Source organism: Mustela erminea, chromosome 5 (assembly GCF_009829155.1).
Source record: "Mustela erminea isolate mMusErm1 chromosome 5, mMusErm1.Pri, whole genome shotgun sequence".
NCBI lineage: Eukaryota > Metazoa > Chordata > Mammalia > Carnivora > Mustelidae > Mustela > Mustela erminea.
This window is the reverse complement of record NC_045618.1, coordinates 113,573,943-113,587,191: the sequence shown is the minus strand read 5'-3', so window position 1 is coordinate 113,587,191 and position 13,249 is coordinate 113,573,943. Positions and strand designations below refer to the sequence as shown.

At 33.5% G+C, this 13,249-nt stretch overlaps 1 protein-coding gene across 13 annotated transcripts in view; it reads right to left on the bottom strand.

Moving 5' to 3' along the window:
• GPHN (gephyrin) overlaps positions 1 to 13,249 on the bottom strand; it is a 641,293-nt gene that overhangs the window by 279,246 nt on the left and 348,798 nt on the right. For all 13 annotated transcript variants that reach the window (XM_032344531.1, XM_032344542.1, XM_032344543.1 and 10 more), the window contains one exon: positions 11,836 to 11,930. In XM_032344531.1, coding sequence (XP_032200422.1) covers positions 11,836 to 11,930 — 95 coding nt within the window. The remainder of the gene's footprint in view (positions 1 to 11,835; positions 11,931 to 13,249) is intronic.

Genomic DNA, 13,249 nt, shown 5'->3' with positions numbered 1-13,249 from the left:
GAAAACTATAAAGTACTCATGAAAGAAATTGAGGAAGACACAAAGAAATGGAAAAATGTTCCATGCTCCTGGATTGGAAGAATAAATATTGTGAAAATGTCTATGCTACCTAAAGCAATCTACACATTTAATGCAATTCCTATCAAAGTACCATCCATCTTTTTCAAAGAAATGGAACAAATAATTCTAAAATTTATACGGAACCAGAAAAGACCTTGAATAGCCATAGGGATATTGAAAAAGAAAGCCAAAGTTGGTGGCATCACAATTCCGGACTTCAAGCTCTATTACAAAGCTGTCGTCATCAAGACAGCATGGTACTGGCACAAAAACAGACACATAGATCAATGGAACAGAATAGAGAGCCCAGAAATAGACCCTCAACTATATGGACAACTAATCTTTGACAAAGCAGGAAAGAATGTCCAATGGAAAAAAGACAGCCTCTTCAATAAATGGTGTTGGGAAAATTGGACAGCCACATGCAGAAAAATGAAATTGGACCATTTCCTTACACCACACATGAAAATAGACTCAAAATGGATGAAGGACCTCAATGTGAGAAAGGAATCCATCAAAATCCTTGAGGAGAACACAGGCAGCAACCTCTTCGACCTTAGCTGCAGCAACATCTTCCTAGGAACATCACCAAAGGCAAGGGAAGCAAGGGCAAAAATGAACTATTGGGATTTCATCAAGATCAAAAGCTTTTGCACGGCAAAGGAAACAGTTAACAAAATCAAAAGACAACTGACAGAATGGGAGAAGATATTTGCAAACTACATATCAGATAAAGGACTAGTGTCCAAAATCTATAAAGAACTTAGCAAACTCAACACCCAAAGAACAAATAATCCAATCAAGAAATGGGCAGAGGACATGAACAGACATTTCTGCAAAGAAGACATCCAGATGGCCAACAGACACATGAAAAAGTGCTCCATATCACTCGGCATCAGGGAAATACAAATCAAAACCACAATGAGATATCACCTCACACCAGTCAGAATGGCTAAAATCAGCAAGTCAGGAAATGACAGATGCTGGCGAGGATGTGGAGAAAGGGGAACCCTCCTACACTGTTGGTGGGAATGCAAGCTGGTGCAACCACTCTGGAAAACAGCATGGAGGTTCCTCAGAATGTTGAAAATAGAACTGCCCTATGACCCAGCAACTGCACTACTGGGTATTTACCCTAAAGATACAAACGTGGTGATCCAAAGGGGCACGTGCACCTGAATGTTTATAGCAGCAATGTCCACAATAGCCAAACTATGGAAAGAACCTAGATGTCCATCAACAGATGAATGGATCAAGAAGATGTGGTATATATACACAATGGAATACTATGCAGCCATCAAAAGAAATGAAATCTTGCCATTTGCGACAAGATGGATGGAACTAGAACGTATCATGCTTAGCGAAATAAGTCAGGCAGAGAAAGACAACTAACATATGATCTCCCTGATATGAGGAAGTGGTGATGCAACATGGGGGCTTAAGTGGGTAGGAGAAGAATCAATGAAACAAGATGGGATTGGGAGGGAGACAAACCATAAGTGACTCTTAATCTCACAAAACAAACTGAGGGCTGCTGGGGGGAGGGGTTTAAGAGAAGGGGGGTGGGGTTATGGACATTGTGGAGGGTATGTGCTTTGGTGAGTGCTGTGAAGTATGTAAACCTGGCGATTCACAGACTTGTACCCCTGGGGATAAAAATATATGTTTATAAAAAATAAAAAATTAAAAATTAAAAATAAATAAAATAAAAGACAGAGATTGTTAAGATTCCCAACTATATATTGTCTAGAAGAGACCTACTGTAAAACATAAAGGTACATATAGGTTAAATGTAAATGGATATAGAAAAACATTCCATGCTAACATTCATCAAAAAAAGGAGGAGTAACTATATTAGTTTCAGGCAGTTATTTATGCTAAAGAAAGATATTTATAAGGATAAAGGGTCGATTCCCCAAGAGTACTAAATGATCTTTTTTTTTTTTTTTTTTTTTTTTTTTTAATCAGAGAGAGAGAGAGAGCAAGCACAGGCAGACAGAATGGCAGGCAGAGGCAGAGGGAGAAGCAGGCTCCCTGACGAGCAAGGAGCCCGATGTGGGACTCGATCCCAGGACGCTGGGATCATGACCTGAGCCGAAGGCAGCTGCTTAACCAACTGAGCCACCCAGGCGTCCCAGTACTAAATGATCTTAATGTGCATGCACCTAACAACACAGTGTCAAACTTTGTGAGGTAAAAACTAAAAACTGCAAAGAGAAATAAGTCCACTATCGTACTTAAAGACTACAATACCACCTTGTCAGAAATGGATAGGTACATGAGTATCTGAGCAGAAAATGAGTAAGGACAAACTTGAACTCAACAACTGCAAATTGGGTATAACTGACATCTATAAGCTACTTCATCCAATAATGATGGGGTATACCTTCTTCTAAAGCTCATGTGAAACTTTCACCAAGGTAGACTTTATGGGTCATAACACACACCTTAACAAATTTAAAAGGATAGAAATCCTACAGTGTCTACTTTCAGACCAGAATGGAATTAAACTAAAATTCAGTAACAGAGAAATGACTGGAAAATCCCAGAATATGTAGAGAATGAAAAGCATGTTTTTTAAATAACACTTGGGTCAAAGAAGAAATATCCAGAGAAATTTTGAAATATTTTGAAGTAAGTAAAAATGAAAGGGGATAGAGGAATTGTCAAACAGGTGGAGGGGATTAAGAAGTACAAATTTCTAGTTATCACACAAATAAGACAAAGGAATCAAAATTTTAAGAAATAGTAGGGAGAGGGAGTAAGGAGAAGAGGGAGAGATAGAAGGAGAGAGAGAAACTAAACTTTGAAATGTAGATAAAGCAGCGCTTACAGGGAAATTTAGACCATCTAATACAAATATTACAAAAATAAAGATCTTAAGTCAATCATCTGAATTTCTACCTTAAGAAAACAGAAAAATAAAAATAAAATAAATTCTAAATAAGCAGAATTGAAATAAGAAATAACAACGAGGGAAGAATAAATGAAATGGAAAATTGGCAATTAATAGAGAAAATCTATAAAACCAAAACAAGGTCTTTGATATTATAAATAAAACTGATAAGCCTCTAGCCAGGCTAAGTAAAAAAGAGAATATACAAATTACTAATATTAGAAATAAAAGAGGACATCACTACAGTTTCTATGCAAATTAAAAAAGACAAGAATACTTTGAACAACTCCATACCTGTAAATTGGATAACCTAGATGAAATGGATCATTATTTTAAAAATCCAATCTGCCAAAACTCACATAAGAAGAAATAGACAATCTAGATAGGCCTATTAACTTCTATTAAGGAAATTAAGCCAAAGATTAATAATCTTCCAAACAGGAAGCACCAGACTTGGATGTATCCATAGTGGATTCTACCAAACATTTAAGGAAGAAATTGCCTCAATTCTCTATAATCTCTTAAAGAAGATGCAGAGGAAATACTTCTAAACTCATTCTATTAGGCTGGTATTACCCTAAGGCCAAACAAAGCAAAGACAATGGAAGAAAAAACCACAAAACTACACACCAATGTCTGCAAAAATCCTCAACAAAATATTAGCATAATGAATCCAATAAAAAAAAATTATACCCTGTGACCAAGTAGGATTAATTCTGGATATGCATGGCAGGTTCAACATTTCAAAATCAACTAATATTTTTCATCACAGGCAAAGAAAGAAAAGTCACATGATTCATATCAATAGGTGCAGTTTTACAAAATCCTAGACCCATTTGTGGTCACTAGAAATAGTGTGGACACAAGGGAAATGTCCTTAACGTGATTAAAAAAAAAACCTATAAAAACCTACAGGTAACATATTACTTAATGGTGAGAAACTCAAAGCTTTCTTAGTAAGATTATGTATGGTATCCCCTCTCACCACTCCTTTTCAACACTGTACTGGAAATTTTAGCTAATGCAATAGGACAAGAAAAGGAAATAAAAGGTATACAAACTGGGAGGAAAAAAACAAACTGCCTTTGTTTATAGATGACATGGGTCAACTATGTAAAAAAAATCGAAATAATCATCAATAAAAAAACCTTCTGGAACTAATAAGTGATTTTAGCAGGGTTGCAGAATACAAAGTTAATATACAAAAGCCAATCATTTTCCTATACACCAGCAAGAAACAACTGAAACTTGAAATTAAAAGATGATACTAGTTACATTAGTAGTCCTCAAATGAAAAACATATAATCTAAAAGAAATCTGTATAATAGCTATATAAGGAAAACTATCACTCAGTGAATTCAACAAAGAACTAAATAAAGTTCCTATCCCATGTTCATGAATAAGAAGACTGAATATTGTCAGAATGTCAGTTCTTCTCAGCTTGATCTGTAGATTCCACGGCATTTTGAACAAAAATTCTAGCAAATTATTTAATGGATATCTATAGACTGATTCTGAAGTTTCTATGAAGAGGCAACAGATTCAAAAGAGTCAACACAACACTGAAACAGAATGAAGTTAGAGGACTTATAGTTAACAGACTCCAATTCTTAATATAAAGTTATAGTAATCAATATAGTGTAGTATTGGTGAAAAAACGGCAAATAAATGAATGGAAGAGAATAGAGAGCCCAGAAATGTAGACACACTTAAATAGAGTCAACTGATTTTTTTTTGACAAAGGAGCAGAAGCAATATAATAGCGCAAAAACAGTCTTTTCAACAAATGGTTACTGGAACAACTGGACATCTACATGCAATAAAATGAAATCTAGATACAGACTTTATATCCTTCTCAAAAGTTAACACAAAATGCATCATAGAAAAAATGAAAAACATCTGTAGTCTCTCATTTCTTATGATACCTTGAGTTTTGTCACTTTTTTGGGGGGGGGTATCTTATAACTTCCTTAGAATTTTCTCTCTGAGAAATCTGTCAGGTCTAATTTGAAGCAGAATCCCTTGAGAAATGACTTACTTCTGTCAATTGCTTAGGACATTTTCAACCCAAAGCTATTTGGGTTGAATTTTCCCTTGTTTGATACTTTTCATACTGCACAAGTAGTCACAACATGAGCCATCACAAGGTTATGATATAGAAGGGACAACAGCTGGACTTAATTCCCTTCCAAAGCTTTCAAGGCCGAGGAGACACTTGAAGGATCATTCTTAAAAAATACATGGAGTTGGTTGATCCTGTGCTCTAGATGTTATGATCTGTAAATGAATCAAAACTGCATAGAATTGCTATGCTCTGTGCAAGGATCTGAAGATATCCTAAGGAATTTGAAACATGTTATTCAGGTTGTGTATTATATGACTCATGATGAATGGGTCTCAACTATGATAAAACTCTTACGGGGCTTATAATATATAGCAAACTATACTCGCTGGGTGAGGAAAAGTGTCAGCTTCTCTGCCTGAAGGTGGTCATTCACCCCAAGTCTGTATCACTTGTCTTTTGTAACCTGGTGTACTTCCTCTGATTTTGAATCTGGATGTTGTACCTGAAGTTTTGTAGAACTGACCCAAGAAAATGTACATGCTGTGTATGTTGTATTTCCTATCCTAAAGTATTTTTTAAAAAAATTTTGATAAAATACACACACCATAAAATGTATCACTTTAGTTAATTTTAAGTGCATAGTTCATTGGCTTAATGATATTAAAGTTATTGTACAACCGTCATCACTGTCCATCTCCAGAACTTTTTTGTCATGCTATACTGATACTCTGTGCCCATTAAACAATAACTTCCTGTTCTACCCTTCCAGCCCCTGGTAACCATGTTCTACTTTCTATGTATTTGGCTATTCTAGATACCTCATGAGTGTGGTATGAGTGAAATGAGAATTTGTCCTTTTTATGTCTGGCTTATTTCACTCAGCATGTGTCCAAGATTCATCCATTTTGTGTCATATATTAGCAGCTCATTCGTTTTTAAGGCTAATATTCCATTGTATGTGTATAACACATTTTGCTTAACCATTCATCTGTCAATGGACTTTAAGTAGCTTCCACGTTTTTGCTATTGTGAATAACGCCACTATGAACACTGGTATATAAGGATCTTTTGGTTCAAGTCTCTGCTTTCAGTTGCTTTGGGTGTATATCAAGAAGTAGAATTACTTCACCATATGGTAATTCTTTTTGAAAAACTGCAATAATGCTTTGAACAATGGCTATATCATTTTACTTTCTCACCAATGGCTATATCATTTTACTTTCTTACTCAGCAATGTACAAGTGTTCCAATTTTTCCACAATCTTACCAACACTTGTTTGTTTATAATAGCTATCCTCATGGGTGTGAGATAGTATCTCATTGTGGTTTTGATTAACATATCTCCAATGATTAGTGTTGTTGAACACCTTTACATGTGCTTATTGGCCACTTGTATATCTTTTTTTGAGAAATATTTATTCATTTTTAAATAGGTTTTTTTTGTGTGTGGGAGTTCTTTATATATTTTGGATATTAAATCCTTATCAGATATATGATTTGTAAATGCTTTCTCCCATTTTGCCATTTTACTTTGTTGATAGTGTCCTCTGAGGCACAAAGGTTTTAATGCTGATAAAGTCCAATTAAAAGCCTCTTTTTTGTTGTTGCTAGTAATGCTGGTGTCATATTCTAGAAAACCAGTGCCAATTCTAATGTCATGAAGCTTTTCCTAATGTTTTTTTGTCTATGAGTTTTATAATTTTAGTTCTTACATTTAGGTCTTTGATACATTTTGAGTTGATTTTAGTATATTTTGTTAGGTAAGGGGGAAACTCCATTCTTTTGCCAATGGATATCCAGTTCTCCCAGTATCATTTGTTGAAGACTGTCTTTATCCTTACTGAGTTGTCTTGGTACCCTTCTCAAAAATCATTTGACCTTATAGGAAAAAGTTTATTTCTGGCCTCTCTATTCTATTCCATTGGCCTATAAATCTGACTTAATGCTTGTACAACTTTTTTGATTATTGTAACCTTACAGTCAGTTTGGTATCAGGGAGCAGGAGTCTTCCTGCTTTGTTGTTTTTTCCAAGGTTATTTTGTCTCTTTGGGGCCCCTAGAGAGTCCATATAAATTTTAGGATGGATTTTTCTATTTCTGCAAAAAAGTTATGTTGCTGTATTTTGATAGGGATTGAATTAAATCTGCAAATTGCTTTGGATAGTATTGACATCTTAACAATATTGTTTTCCAAACCATAAACAAGGAACTTACGTCCATTCATTTAAATCTTCCTTAATTTGTTAGCAAAATTTTAGTTTTCAGTGTACACAGCTCTCACGTCCTTGATTAAGTTAATTATTAAGTATTTTATTCTTTCTGATGCAATTTTAAGTTGAATTGCTTTCAGAATTTCCTTTTTGCATCTTTCATTGTTATAAATGGGAACAAAACTGATTTTTGTATATTGATTAAATATCTTTAACTCTGCTGAATATATGTATTGGTTCTAATTCGGTGTGTGTATATGAGAGAGAGAGAGAGAAAGAGAGAGAGAGAGTGTGTATGTGTGTGTGTAGAATTGTTAGGTTTTCTACAAATAAGATAAAGACAAACAGATAAATTTACTTCTCCCTTCCCAATTTAGACCTTTTACTTCTTTTTCCTGCCTAATGTTTTGGCTATAATTTCTAATAGTATGTTTAATGAAAGTAGCAAAAGTGTGCATCCTGCTCTTATTCTTACTTTGGAGCAAAAGTATTGTCTCTCACCATTATGATCTTAACTGTATGTTTTTAAATATAAGACTTAATTATGTTAAGGCAGTTTTCTTCTATTCCCAGTTTACTGAGTTTCATTAATATGAAAACATGCTGAATTTTTGTCAAATGCTCTTTCTGTATGTGGTATATTTCATTGATTGCTTTTCATATGTTGAAACCATCTTTGCATTCTAGTGATATATTTCACTTGCTCATGGTATATATTCCTTTTAATAAACTGCTCAATTTGTTTTGCTAGCATTTTGTTGAAGATTTTTACATCAACGTTCATAAAGGATACTTGTCTATAGTTTTCTTGTAGTTCTTTGTTGGGCGTTGGTATCAAGGCAATGCTGATCCCATAGAATTAGTTAGGAAGTATTTCCTTTTTTTTCCATTTTTTGGAAGAGTCTGAGAAGTTGACTGTTTTCCTTTAAATGTGCGGTATAGTTCTCCAGTGAAGCCATCTAGTACAGTCATTTTATTTGTAGGTTAAGTTTTTGATTACTGAATCAATCTTATTATTCATTACAGATCTATATGGATTTTCTATTTTTTTCTGATTCTATCTGAGTAGGTTTTGTGTTTGTAGGAATTTTTCCATTTTATCTAGGGTATCCAATTTATTGACATACAGTTGTTCATGGTACTCTCTTATAGTCCTTTTTATCTCTATGGAGTTGGCAGTAATGTCCTCATTTTTTATTCTGAGTTTAGTAATTTGAGTCCATCTCCTTTTTTTCTTGGTCAATATAGCTAAAAATTTCAGTTTTGTTGATCTTTTCAAAGACTCAATATTTAAACTGATTTTTCTTTATTATTTTTCCATTTCTATTTTATTTATTTCTGCCTTAATCTTTATTATTTTCTTCCATCTGCTAGCTTTGGATTTAATTTGTTTTTTGGTCAAGTTCCTTAAATTTTAATGTTATGTAGTTGTTTCCGAGATCCTTTTTTTTTTTTTTTTTAAAGCTTTCATTTATTTGTCAGAGAGAGAGCGAGCAAGTGAGCACAAGCAAGGGGGAGTGACAGGCAGAGTGAGAAGCAGGCTCCCCACTGAGCAAAGAGCCCAGTGCGGGACTCAATCCCAGGACTCTGGGATCATGACCTGCCCCAGAGGCAGATGCTTAACCAACTGAGCCACCCAAGCATCTCATGAGATTTTTTTTTTTTTTGAGATTTTTTTTTTTTTAATGTAAAAAAGAAGAGTTTTCTTTCTTAACCCATTTACAGCTATAACCTTCCCTGTTAGCATTGCTTTCTGTGAATCACTTAAATTTGGTAGGAGACACAAAGCCAGAAGACAGTGGAAAAATATTTTTTAAAGTGCTGAAAGAAAATGACAGCCAATCTAGAATTCTGTATCTAGTGAAAATATCCTTCAGAAATGAAGGTAAAATAGGTAAAGGTAAAAGATATTTCCAGAAGAAGGAAAGTTATTAGAAGGTTATGTCAGCAGACTTGCTCTCAGCCAATAACAACACAACAGTGATCAACACTTAAATAAGACTTATAAATTAGTTGTTGTTCTAAGCAATGTATATGAATTCACCTAAACAAAAAATGTTAGTACTATTAACATCCTCATATGTAGATGAGGGAAAAATCCTTCAAAAATGTTAAGTAGCCAGTAAATAGTAGAGCCAGAATGGAACCCAAGCAGTCTGGCTTCAGAGAAGATGGTCTTAACTATTACTTGATACTATCTTATAACTGACTTGCACAAAAAAACTGGAGGATATTTCATCACAAAGATGAAAACCATTTTAAACAGATTTAGTAATAAAAAAATATTTTTATTTAATGCTACTCTCTAGAGATAAAAATAGGAAGGCAAGGTAACAATTTTGATATATTGCTTTGAAAAAAATTCTATAGAATTAGGATGAAACACTGATTTATCAACAGTAATTATAACAATAAACATTTTTTGAGTTCTTACTACGTGTAAGTTGTTTTGGAATCTGAGGATATAAAAATGAATAAGAGAAAAGTTCCTGTTCTTAGGGATTTCATACAAATTAGGCGATAAAAATAAGTACATAATTACAAATACAGCATGTGCTATAATAGAAGCATGTACAAAGCCCAAAGTACATACAAGGAGAAAATGCTGTAGAAAGGAGGCATCGATATAATCATGGCTGTTTTAAAACGGTAATTTTTAAAAAGACCTAGAAAATGTTCACAAAAAAATGAACATTTGGGAAAATATTCAATTTCTTATGCATAACTCACATAGACTACTCTCTCTGTTTTAAATTTGTAAATAAACTCTGAGTTTAGTCAGCAATGAACAGAAAAAAAAAAGCCAAAAGAACCTGTTACCATGTTGTATATTTACTTTAATTTTCAAAGCCTTCAGCATAAAGATGATGGACTTATTCCAAAGTACTTAGAATCAACTCCTGCTGATTAATTTTCCATTCACTCAGCAGTCCAGTCCTCAGCCATTATGTGGATTCAGAAGGGAGAAGAGGAATTAATCCAGGAAAATCTTTCAAGAAAACAAAAAGTGCTATTTCTATACAGGATCAAGAAAGCTCTAAAGAGTTACTTTAACAGCTGCAAAGAATGATTTCTCCAGCTAAACTGTGGGATTCTTAAGGTGAGGACCATGTCTTAATTTTCTTTCTATCCTTAGTATCCCTGATGGTTAATATGGGGGCCTAGCAAACAGAGTATTATTACGTTTGCTGAATTAGATTTTTATTACAAAAAGAGATGAAGTTCAATTTTTTCTTCATTATATATCCTTGCATGCCAAGAAAGAGTTCTTTTATGTTCAAAGGCACTACTTAATTCCATAGGGAAAAGGGATCAAATGTGACCCTTGATCTCAGAAATATAGGTAATATAAGTATAGTTTTAAAAAGAGAAGCATGGGGCATCTGATAGAGCAGTCAACTCTCACTTTTGGCTCAGATGTGATCTCAGGGTCATGAGATCAAGCCCCACGTTGGGCTCTGTGCTCAGCATGGAGTCTGCTTGTGTCTCTCTCTCCTTCTTTCTGTGCCCTTCCCCACTATACTCTGAAAAAAAAAATAAAATCTTACAAAAAAAAGAAAAAAGAAAAGAAAAGAACAGCATGAAAGAATCAATGTAAGTTCCTTAAAGATCAGCATGGACTTTTAAATTTAAAATTTCTACATGCTATTGTAATTCTTTTTTGCTTTTACTTAAATTAAATGTTATAGTACCTGTAACAGCAAAAAGAATATAGTAACTAATGACCAATTCACATTTTCCTGTAGTTGTGCTTCAAGTGTCTGCTATTAATGGGATATAAACCCTGTCTAAATAACAGAAAAGGCATTTTGATTCATATATTATGTGTTATTAGATATACTTAGTTTTGTATTCATATTGCACATAGGATGAATAAATGGTTATACATAATGATTATGAAACCATGCAATTATAAAGTTGCTATGTATTTTTAGCTTGCTCTGAGATCAACTGCCTATTATTCAATGGTCATTAAATCAACAAATTCTCACTGAGTTGATAGGTCAGTCTTTAATTTAAATGATGTATGTTGTCATTATTAAAGGAGATTTTAATCTAACAGTTAGTAAAACAATAACGTCACACAGGGAATGGATGTTAATATCTATGTCAATAAAGGTATAATGTTAAATATACTAACATAATATACTACCAATATATTATTAATGCAGTTTCTTTTTATGACCATACATGAATATGCCTATTTACAAATTGCTAACATGAGAATAACTTACTGAAAAAAACCCTCTACTGTTTTATTAAATTAGTATTTGATGACAATTAATGAATGTTAACTGATGATTATAAATAATCACACACAAAAATAATTTTACATCTTAGTAAACTGAACTCTTTGGGTTAGGACTGATACCTTTTAGCAAATTATAGTATTTTCTAAAAGTTTAAGCATAATATTTAAAAAAAAAAACTTGAAGGAAAATGGTCAAGATTTACCTACATAGGATACTAGGACTCTTAACTCTGGGGAAAAAAAGGGAGCAAATTTAAGTGTTATTGACTGAAATTTCTTACATTTATCAGTCTATTGTAGTGATTAGTGGTATGGAATTAATTTTCTTTGCAACATGTTAATGACTTTCTTACCTAGAGAGCATGCCCAGAGGTGTAACATTAAGTGATCCCATCAGCATTGCCAGGGCCATCCCTGGCGCTTCCCGTTCTATTACTTCTTTTGTGGCCTGAAATTAAAGATTAAATAGCAGACTGAGTGAAAGTAGCCAAAAAGAAGGAAGGCAGAGTAGTAAAATTAACCAAAATAATTATAAATCGTGCTTCCTATAGACCATACTTTGTAGTTCTCCAAACATTGTTTTTAAGGTATCAAGACTCAGTTCTTTGGGACCAGTGAATAAAAGCTGAGAACCAGCATATCCAGGGAACTTTATATATTAGCAGACCCTTCTTATCTCTTATAACTCGGAGGTTTTGATGTAAGTCTCATCTAATAACCTAAATTTTAAGATGTAGCCTTAGATTGCTATAATAGCTCAACTGATTTTCATAGGGCAAGAAATAGGGTACTTTTTGACCATTACCTATGAAATAATTACTCCCTAAAACCTGAGATCATTTTGTGTCTCTCCCATCTCTATGATTTTATGATATAATCATTAAAGTGAACTCAGGAAGTCACCATGTCAACTTTCTCATGTATTGGGTAGAAGAAAACTCAAGTTACCATCTTCTATATTTTCAATACAAATTACATATCTTGTTATATTAAAAGAGAATCAATGAAGTGATAGGCTTTCATTATAAGTTTCATTATAAGTTTTAAGATAGGGCGTTCTCAAGACAAGTGTGGTTAAACCTGAAAGAAGAGAATCAATTTAATTTTCTAAAGGTCAATCAAAATAGGTATATATTTATATTGTGATGGTAAAGATATGCTTTAGGCTAAAAGTTATGCGTGAAAATACATGATCAAATCCATTCCTAATTCTCTATTACTATAGATGTTAACATGTTACAATAATTGGGAGCAATATAGGAAGAAAGCTCGCAAAATAAACTATTCCAGTAAGTAAGAAGAAAGACAAATGAAATAAAAGGCAAATTATGGAGGAATATAGAGAAAGGTTGATTTTTTAAGTATTTTATTAGAAGTAGTAGGACAGTATTAAATAAGATTGTAGTCTGGGCAAAATTTAGGTTAAGGACTTGGCAAAGTAAAACGCATCAAGTATGTGTTAGATCCTGGTCAATCTTATAAATTTTTAAGATGCATATAAATTAGTTATTGATACCTTATAATTATATAGAATAAAGAATTACCAGAATTAATGTGATCTATTGGTCCACTGAATCCCAGCATATTGCAGAATTTAACAATGGCAGAAATTCTAAAGAAATACTAACACAGGGCGGGGAGGAATAGGGTGGCTGGGTGATGGATCTTGGGGAGGGTATGTGCTATAGGGAGTGCTGGGAATTGTGTAAGACTGAGGATTCACAGACCTGTAACCCTGCAGCAAGTAATACATTATATGTTAATAAA